The 10,415-nt window shown below is 46.3% G+C and overlaps 1 protein-coding gene across 1 annotated transcript; it reads left to right on the top strand.

Moving 5' to 3' along the window:
- The first annotated feature begins 2,298 nt into the window (after nt 1-2,298).
- On the top strand, nt 2,299-9,722 carry RPL7 (ribosomal protein L7). The gene is made up of 7 exons (XM_021530603.3): nt 2,299-2,331; nt 3,416-3,518; nt 4,192-4,358; nt 4,992-5,129; nt 5,496-5,605; nt 6,732-6,942; nt 9,660-9,722. Exons 1-6 carry the CDS (start codon nt 2,318-2,320, stop codon nt 6,938-6,940), a joined length of 741 nt encoding a protein of 246 aa, XP_021386278.1. The 5' UTR covers nt 2,299-2,317; the 3' UTR covers nt 6,941-6,942; nt 9,660-9,722.
- The last annotated feature ends 693 nt before the right edge of the window (nt 9,723-10,415 follow it).

The following is a 10,415-nucleotide window of genomic DNA, read 5'->3' as shown; positions in this document are numbered from 1 at the left end:
CGGGGGAGGTCCCCGACGGGAACGGGGACGGGACAGCCGGTGCTTTGCGCTGCTGGGGGCGGGCGTCCCGGCGGCTCCCGGCGGCTCCAGCCCGCCCCAGGACTACAAGTCCCGGGGTGCGCCGCGCCCCGCCGGAGCGCCATCTCGGGCGCGATGCCGCGGCGCGGGTTGGAGGGACGCGGACGGGCGCTGGAGGTTCGTGCTCGGGGCTAGAGACGCAGGGAAGCTGGGAGCCCACAGGAACCACTGGGTTACCGCAGGATGCACGATGCCCGTGTGCCTGGGGATTCTCTGCTGAGCTGTGAGAAACCGCTGAGGGAAACGCCCATGACTTCTTGGTCTGTCAGCCAAGTACAGAGGTCACTGATATCTCACCCGCCACGGACTGAAATAGGAGCTCACAGGTGCCAGCACACGGAAAGTATTTTCTTCTGTGCGATAACAGCGGCCGCTCCCTGTATCTGGGCTCCCTGCGGCCACCCGGCGCCGGAGCATCCCGCTCCTCCATTTGCCAGTTCCAGAGGATGAGGACGAGAGCGTGCCCTTGGGTGTGCAGGACTCATCCCACTGCCTCTGCACGCCTGCATCCCTGTGCCTTAAGTGCACGACGCTGCGCTGTCTTCCCTGTGTAGCTGCCAGTTGTCAGAAAAGTTGGAACTTTGTGAACGCTGCCTCTCGGATTGAGCAGAAATTCAAGTTCAAAAGTTTCAGAAGAAAGTGCAGACTTCTTTCTTCAGTAGATATTTGCGGGTGGTTTTGCGTGCTGATTTTAATCCCCCCTCCCCCCCCCCCTTATAATATTGCTAATAAGATCAAGTGATACAAATGTCTGTATTAGCACAAAATAACATTATAGTAAAAAAAATGAACATTGATACAAAACACTCTCAATAACGTTCTCAGGCGTTAGTGCTGTGCGACACCTCTGCGTGCTGTTATTTGGCAACAAATAAGGTCAGTAAATGCAGAGCTCGGCATTCCTTATGCCCCGCCCTGCTGTCTACACGTTTATTTATACCGGATAGTGCTTTGCTGCTAAGAGTTCCACTAATTTCTCTTCTCCCCGTGTGAAAATCACCTCTCAGGGTGATTTTCGGCGCACAGGTAGGCGCGCACAGGATGAGACTTAGGAGCCACAGCCTTAAGCAGCCTTCCAAGCTGCTGTGCTGGGCAGCGCTGCTTCCTGAGCCACCCTCCCTTCTCTACACTGCAGTTACTGATTCTGTATGGCGAACCGAAAAGATGTCCAGCCTGATGAAAACCCATCCCGGCAGAAACGGATCCCGTGGTTGCCATTTGCCTGTGCGTGCCGGTGAACCATCCTGCGGGCAGGGCAGCATTCCCATCCAGCCTCCATTCCCGCCGCGGTGCTGAGCGCGGGCGGGAGGTGGCGTCCCGCGGGCGCGAAGGACGGGGTTTAAGGCTGAAACGGGAAATCCTGCCTCAGACAAGACGGCTGGCAGCACCCACCCGGGGCTCCTGCTCAGCCTACTGCAGGGAAGGCGGGTCTGGTGGCGGAGCGGTTCCCGCCCGGCCCGCGATACAGCCCGTGCTGGGGACACAGCCCGTGCTGGGGACACAGCCCGTGCCCGGGACACAGCCCGTGCTGGGGACACAGCCGAGCCCGGGACACAGACCGTGCCCGGGACACAGACCGTGCCCGGGACACAGCCCGAGCCCGGGACACAGCCAATCCCGGGACACAGCCCGATCCCGGGACACAGCCCGATCACCGGACACAGTCCGATCCCGGCTCACAGCCCGATCACCAGACACAGCCCGATCCCGGCTCACAGCCCGATCACCGGACACAGTCCGATCCCGGCTCACAGCCCGATCACCAGACACAGCCCGATCCCGGCTCACAGCCCGATCACCGGACACAGTCCGATCCCGGCTCACAGCCCGATCACCAGACACAGTCGATCCCGGCACACAGCCCGATCCCGGGACACAACCGATCCCCGGACACAACCGATCCCGGGACACAGCCAATCCCGGGACAGAACCGATCCCCGGACACAGTCGATCCCGGGAGAGAGCCGATCCCGGGACACAGCCCGATCCCGGGACAGAGCCGGTTCTGGGACACAGCCGATCCCGGGACACAGCCGTCTCCAGCCCTGCTGGGCGGAAGCAGTTCCCGGACACTTTTACCTCAGGCACTCGCCTGACACCCCGGCGCTCGCACGGCGGTCGGGCACAACGGAGGATGTCCAAACGCGGGGTCCTGCCGGAGGGGAGGGCCTCGGCTGCGCGGGCCAATGAGCTAAGAGCGCGCCGCGCAGGCGCAGGCCCCTCTCTTCCGGCGCTGACCATGGCGGACAAGGAGTGAGTCCCGTCCCGCCCGCTGCCATCCGCCGCCATCCGCGGCCATCCGCGCCGCCCGAGCCCTGCCCTTGCCGCCCCCGGGGCCGCCGCGCCTCCGCAGGGGCTGGGAGTGGTGGGAGGGGAGGGAGCGGCGCGGCGGAGATGGAGCCACCACCGGCCCGGCCCTCCCGCAGGCGGCGGCTGCGGCCGCCGGCCCTCGGCGGGGTGGAGAGGGAGAGCGGGCCCCGAGCGCAGCCGTGGCCGGGAATGTGGGGCCGGGGCGGCGAGTTCCTCCCGACTGGGCGAGCGGGCAGGGCTGTGTTGGGGTTGGAGCTGGGAGCAACTGTCCGTCGGCCTGGTGTAGGCGCTCGTTAGGGTGACTGTGGCTCTATAAACGCTGTGTTGACAAGTTTTGTCGTGTCTAAGAGTTTAAAGTCTCCGTGACGAGAGGGAACGGGGTACAAAGTGATGTTTAGGAAGCTCTGCCTGAAGTTGAGGAGGAATTTCTTTTCCGTACGGGTGACCACGCACTGGAACAGGTTGTCCAGGGAGGTTGTGGAGTCTCCCTCTTTAGGGGTGTTCAGAACCATGCAGCCTGTGCCGTGTGCTCTGGGACGGTCCTGCTTGAGCAGGGAGGTGGGACCGGATGACCCGCTGTGGTTCCTTCCGACATCACCCACCTGTGATAGTCTGAGCAAGCTGAGAGTCCTGTCTAATAAATGCCACGGTACTTCCAAATAAGCTTTTCCTGTTCAAGCACCTGTTGAAGTGTATATTGATCAGAGAGAAGTTATCATGAAAACAACTTTGTTTTCTTAGCAAGGGAGGACAGTCTTTGTAGTTACAGTTGTGTCTGTCAGGGTTTTTTGTCCGGTACAAAATGTGAATGGTGCATGTTCTGAAGCAGAAAATCACCCAGTTCAGTCCCAGGGAGCTGTCCCGGGATGCTCTTCCAGGCCTGGGAGCAGTGAGGATGAGGAAGATGCAGTGAAGTGGCTCAAGGTAGCAAGGCCTGCACACATGTTATGCTTGAGGATTTTGATATTTGCACTGCCACTGAGTTTCTTTCTACCAGCTAAAAGCTTTTATTTCTGTTTCCGTTTAGAGTAAAGAAGGTGCCCTCTGTGCCTGAGAGCCTGCTGAAGAAGCGGCAGGCCTACGCGGTCATGAAAGCCAAACGTCAGAAGAAGATCTTGGCTATAAAAAAGGTATATCCTCTGATCCCTTGACTCAAATTGCTTATCTGCTGCAGTAGCAGCTGCTGCTGCTCTGATGCAGTACAGAAATTCACAGTATGTCAGTATTTCTTTAAGTTTTAGACTAAAATTGGGTTTTAGTGGCTGATAACGAAGTTTTGGGCAGAGTTAAGAGTAAAGTGTCTGTAATGTTGTACAGGGCAAGAGGTTATAGCCTTTGTAGGGGGAGCTTGATGTGTGATTAGAGAATCCTAGAACTGTCAGAGGTTGAAAGGGGTCTTAAAGATCACCTGGCTCCAACCCCTGTGCCAAAGATCCAGTCACACCTGGCTTTGAACACGGTTAGGGTTGGCCCATCCACAGCTGCCCCAGGCAACCCATTCCAGTGTCTCACCATCTTAATACAGCATTTCTTCCTTAATGTCTAAGCTAAATTTTTCGTCTTTCAATTTGTACCCATTATTCTTCATCGCCACAGTGCTGATGAGGAGTCAGGAATGGTAACATTGGTTGCTGTGTAATAGCCTGCCAGGTTCTCTGGAGCATCACTGAGGGTTGTTCTGAGCTGTGTGATACTGATCTGTGTTACTTGGGGGAAGTTCTAGAACATGGCATGTTACTCAAAGGTGATTTTCATGTGTTAAAAGGCATTTTGTAACTTTAAGTAATTTCCAATTTATTGCAGTACCGCAAGGCACAAAGGAAGCTCATCTATGCAAGAGCCCAGGCTTACCACAAGGAGTACAGGCATATGTACAGGCAGGAGATCCGTATGGCCAGGATGGCCCGGAAAGCTGGCAATTACTACGTCCCAGCTGAGCCAAAACTGGCATTTGTGATCAGGATAAGAGGGTAAGGTTGTGTACAGATACAGGCAATTTTATGTTCAAAATTACTGACTTTGGCTTTCCTGTTATCTCTCTGTTTTGAGGGCTTAAATATATCAACAAGATAAGCTTTCTACCAGTGGCTTGAGAAGTTGTTGGTAGATACTGTACATGCTCTCGAGGGGTGTTGAAGGGCTAAATAATTTTGCTGCCTGCTTTAGGAATACCTGATTTTTAAGAAGACAAAGCTGAAAATACATGCAGGCAATTATTCTTTCTCACCTTTAACTTCATAAAACTACATGCTCTATTCCCAAACATTCTGCTGAACTTTCTTCAAGTGTTTTGTTGTACTCTGGTAAAGTGTTCAGAAAACTAAAAAATAGGTGTGATTGGAAGAATTATGTTCAGGACAGTGCAAGGCTGGTTCTAAATTGTTTCAGTATAATACTTACCGTTATTTTCATGGAAATGGATGTTTTAACTTTATACTGGAATGTATAGCAATAGTCAGTTAATTTACTAAGCTTGCTTTTTGTAATTCATGAAATATGTTTTCATATGGGAACAGTGCTGTTGTGTTTAGGGGTTGTTTTTTAGCCTGATGCCTAGCTGCCTGGGATGTTGATAATTCAGACTGTTTCACTTTCTTCTCCAGTACCAACGGTGTCAGCCCTAAGGTTCGCAAGGTTCTGCAGCTTCTTCGCCTGCGTCAGATTTTTAATGGCACCTTTGTAAAACTCAACAAAGCCTCCATCAACATGTTGCGGATTGTTGAACCCTACATTGCCTGGGGGTGAGTGAAAGGCCCAAGGCCCAGTTGTACCTTATTAGGGTGCAAGTGTTGAGCAGGTTTTGCATTTTGCTATGCTGGACTTGCGGGGTTTATCTTTTGTGTGCGTTCCTGTCTTTGAATTGAAAACTTGGTTAAGGCAGTGCTTTAAAGGTAATGGCTGCTAGGTATGGCACTCTCATACTGGTGTTCTTGGGAAGTTGGTGTGGGATTTGCTTCTCTCTTGCTTTTGTGTTTACATGTGGGACATTGTCAAATGATCTTTATTTGTTTGGTGTGGAAGTCCAAATCAGGGATGTTAACATTGTCCTGAAATGTTGCTGGCAAATACTTAAAATCCTCTTTTTGAACGTGACTGTTTTGTTTCAGTTACCCCAACCTGAAGTCCGTGCATGAGCTGATCTACAAGCGAGGTTACGGCAAGATCAACAAGCAGCGCATTGCTCTGACTGACAACCGCCTGATCCAGAAGCGCCTTGGTAAATTCTGCTGGGCAAAATGGGAAGCCAGCTGCTCGCCTTGGGGTGATCAGTGCTGAGCTGGGCAACTGTCCTTAGGTGTCACTGGAGTACACTGGTGTTTAGTTAGGATCTCTACTTCTGTCCTAGTTGTTTAATACAAAGTGAACTGGAAGCAACTTCAATCATAAAGTATTGAAAGCAGTTGTAGAAAATCAAATTTTAGCCTTTTAAATTTGTAATGTTAAATGTAAACTCTTGACCTTTATGGGGTCAGCAGGTCTTTGAGTAAAGAAAAAGTGCTGTAGCATGAAAGAGTCATCACAATTTTGAACTTTCAGACTTTAATATTAGATACTTTGTTTTTTACTTTTGTGATCTGGTAAACAGACTTTTAAAACTTTTTGAAAAAACTAGGTAGTGATCAGTGTATTCAATAAAAGCAAAGCTTGATGAACATTTGGGATACAGGCTGCTCTGAGAAACTCCCTTCTCTTGCAGTCAAGCCAGAATGAGTGAAAGTGACCACTCAAGTCTCTCCCTTTTTTTTGGCACTTGATTTGCATTTTCCTTCAGATTAGCTAGCCTGTGTTGTGTGTATTTCTTTTCCTGTGCTGTGGATAAATATCTTAAAGATACACGTATTCTGTTATTCTGTTGTAATCTCTTTTAAGCACTGTGTTTTACAAGAGTTAACTTGTAACATATTGCTGAAGATTCTGGAAAAGCATTAAGGAAACATGGTGTAGCATTTATTCAGTGGCCTAATTTAATAGCTAGTGAGTTTCCCTCAGTTACACATTGCAGTGGTTTAGGTGTATTTAATCTAGTTTTTCTCCAAAGAACAGTGTTTTCTTAAGATTCAGTAAGTGTTGGTTGTTTTTTATTGTTCCTCACTGTTGGCAGCAAATATTTAACAGTTGAAACTGATGCCTCTTGCCAAGTGTGCCATCTAAATGTTGACTTGGCTGCAGCTAATCCATTTTAATTGGAAAAGTCAGTCATTCAGTTTCACAACAAAGTGAGTGGTTTCTGACTTCTGAAGTTTATCAAAATAAGTAGGAATGACAGTAACAATGTGATAATTTTTAGTTTGTTATTGACCAGTGCCTCTGAAGTCTTTCTGAAAACTGTGTCTGAATTTTAGGAAAGCTTGGCATCATCTGCATGGAAGATGTGATCCATGAAATTTACACTGTTGGCAAGAACTTCAAAGTTGTGAACAACTTCCTTTGGCCCTTCAAGTTATCCTCTCCTCGGGGTGGAATGAAGAAGAAAACAATCCACTTTGTGGAAGGTGGGGATGCTGGTAACAGAGAAGACCAGATCAACAGACTCATAAGGAGAATGAACTAATGGTGAGATACTGCCCAAGGCAATCAACTGTTCAGCTCTGCAGGCTGCTGTCATTATTTGTCAGATATTCACATTTAATAGATGCTCACTCATTCTTGGGTGGTACCTACAGTATAAAGCTACTTGAACAGTATATTGTTCTGGTTTTATTTTGGAAGTCCTACTAAAGCTTAACCGTTTGGAAAATTAAATTGTCAGTGCCACTGATATGTTTAGGAAATACAGACATTACCAATGACTTGTTTTAAAGCCTTGTTTGGTTTTGTGTTGGGAAGCCTTGAGATCTTGGCTAAAACTTTCAAGCCTCATTAATAATCTCTTATTATGATTGAAATCTTGTGATTGCAAGTACTGTGTTTTTTTCAGGTTTTCTAGAAATGCCTGATAAGCACTGGTCTAAAATGTCATCTTTTTAGAGCTTCAGAATTATTCATTTAAGGCTTTCCTGTATAGTGACCAAGTTAGTAATTTTGAAAGACTGATTTGCCCATTTGAGTAGTCTGTCTTTATAAATGAGAAAGTTTACTAACACTTAAAGTGATTTAACAGTGACAGTTCAGTCCTGAAGGTAGGACCTACTCCAAACAATGTCTTACATGTTGTCACTCTGCTGTTCCTGCTTTGGTGAAGCCAATATGTTTTTCAGAGTTCTTGTATTTCACTTTGCTTTTTAGACACTAAACTATTAATGCTAAGTGTTGCCCATATCTTAGTTTCAGTCAAATATCTTTTTGGTTTGATGGGTATGCTAGAATTTAAGAAAACTGCATTGTCTTAGGATATTTGGAAGGGATATCAAACAAAAACCTAATTTTCCCCAAACTTATTCCTCCAAAGTCAAAATGGTTATTTCAGTTGGTTTGTTGGGATTTGTTTGGCTTAGGGTTTTTGTTCCGTTGTTTTTTGTGGGGTTTTGTTTTTTCTTTTAGATCAGATATGCAGTTTACTTAAGAATTTCTAGCTTCAGAGGATTGGTTCATAGAAATGGGTAGTGTTGTTAACTTTACAGTTTAAAACGGGTGCAGTTGCATTTGGATGATTCAGAAATTTTCTAAAATTCGGAAATTAAAGTTTATGAAGGAAAGGCAGTTTTATGTTGTTTTGTTTTGCTGTTTTGGTTTTTTTTTCCCCTCAAGTCTTTTAAAACTACTTTTACAGCCAAGGCACAGCAAATAGAGCTCATTGGAGTCTGCTTTCTGCCCAAGGAGCTAAAGGAGATCTAGGAGATATTTTCCATTAGATTGACAGCATTAATTCTTGAAGCTTTTTTTGTAGGCTGCCGATTTCCTCAGTTCAAGCTTCTTCCATGTTGTGCTGTTATCTTCCATGTGTGAAGCAGAGTTTTAAAGCACCACTGATGTGACCTGTGGAAATTGCAACTTCAGGAAAATAGTTCCTTACAGGGGGCAGTGTTCTTGAAAAGCCTTTTAGCTCAGCTATGGAAAGATGTTGGTAACTGAGGAGCAGAATTGCTGTAATGTTGGTGCTTGAGGTGATGCTAAGTTACTCCCACTACTATTCTTGTAGAAATTTTGCTGCTGGTGGCAGAAACTTGGAAGTTCAGTACTGGCAAATGTGTCCTTGAAGTTTGGTGCATAGCCAAGGCTGAGGAGGGCTGTATGCTCCTGTCTAATTTCTGAGCATGATGTTGTTTTTAGTGGAAACACTGCAGCTTTTCTGTCAGTACAGGTCCTTTTTCCTCTATCTCCCCAGGTAAAGGAAAGACAGATATGTACTGGTAGTGTTGTTTACAGGAGCCTTCCTGGAGAGGGAAGCTTCTAGTTCACTATTGCAGTTGCTGTAAATGCCTGGGAGGGTTGGTGTATTGGCAGAGAATCAAGGGATATTCATTCATCTAATTGCTCATGTGTTTCACTGGACTTGTAGCTCAGCATCCCATATAAGTGGCATACATTAGAGCTTTACTTCATCTTTTAATTTAGAAAATGACCTTGCAGTTTCTTATTTTATGCTTGTAAGCAATTGTTATGCTTTTCCTGCAAACTAAGTCTAAGATAACTGATTGTTCTTGTCTCTTCAACTTTCTGCTGTTGTGAATAGAGAACATGTTTATAGAAGAATGTTGTAGTTTCTACTGAGGTTGTAGATTTTTCTGAGGGCAGACTAGAGTGGTAGGTTCAGGTGACATACTGGCAGTACTTTCTGGGTAATGTCATTATGAAGGGCTGTTTGTCTTTTTTTCTTATTCTATTTGTCACTTATTTCTTAAGTGATAGTCTTAAGTGAGTGAAAAAATAGACTTCCAGTACTGATTCCTTCATATAGACTGTGAGGAAAGAGCATAGTACTTGAAAGCAAATGCTGACAATCAGTATTGGCAACATACTGAATTTCATCAGTTTTTCAAGCAAACTTTACTGAAACTGGACCCAAGTCAGCTTTTTTGCTTTCTTTTTTTGTATGTGAACAGTCTCTGAAATTTGCCAAAAATGAGAGTGCAGCAGAAGTTAGAATATGCACAATGTCTTGGCATGTCTTTAAATATTAAGTATATGTATCAGTGGTTCAAAACAGAAATTCTTGTGCTGTTAGATCTGGTACTCAAAATCTGTTTTCAGTGAAGAGATGTTAATGTAGAAATTAGTTACTGTGTGTGAGACTACTGCAGTCTTAAATAATGTATTACTTTTTTCATGTGGCTAGAGTTGTTTCAGATCTACATGTGCCTAATGATACCTTTTTCTTCTTTGCCCTGCAGGTAAAGGTGTCCAGCTGCAATATTTCAAAGTCTGGTCTGTTAATAAAACAATCTTGCACAAAACAGTCTGTTGTCTCAATTGGTCTCTTTCTGTGTTCCTCCTCTGAAGTGGCAGATTCAGTTTGAAGTCATGTGTTTCAGAGCCATAGTTTGAATTAGCAGTAGATGTATGTATGTAGATACTGCTTAACCCTCATTTGGAGGAAGAAAAATGGAAGGATTTGTGCAGGTAACAGGTGAAGTTTTGAGTTGTAACAATAGGTGACAAACTGAGCTGTGCGCTGTTGTTGAGCGGACAGGGTTCCTGCTTAGTTGTAGTGCACCAGAAAGCTGTGTGAAAATCTTTATGTAAAGAAGCAGCAAATGTAAATCTGTTGTTAACATCTTAAGATCAGAGAATCATGCAGTGGCCTATGTTGGAAGGGATCTTGAAGAAAAAAAAAAAATTTCAATGCCCCTACCATGAACACCTTTCACTAAACCAGGTTGTTTAGAGCTCCATCCAACCTGGTCTTGAGCACTTCCAGGAATGGGGCATCCACAGCTTCTCTGGGCAGCCTGTTCCAGTGCCTCATCATCCTCACAGTAAAGAATTTCTTTCTAAAATCTACTCTCAATTTGAAGCCATTGCTCCTTGTCCTGTCCCTACATACCCTGGTTAAAACATCCCTCGCTGTCGGCTCCCTTCAGGTGCTGAAAGGCCACAATTAGGTCCCCCTAAAGTCTTCTCTTGTCCAGGCTGAATAACTGATTATT

Source organism: Lonchura striata, chromosome 2, assembly GCF_050655825.1.
Source record: "Lonchura striata isolate lonStrDom1 chromosome 2, ASM5065582v1, whole genome shotgun sequence".
Taxonomy (NCBI): Eukaryota; Metazoa; Chordata; class Aves; order Passeriformes; family Estrildidae; genus Lonchura; species Lonchura striata.
This window is presented reverse-complemented; position numbering and strand designations above follow the sequence as displayed.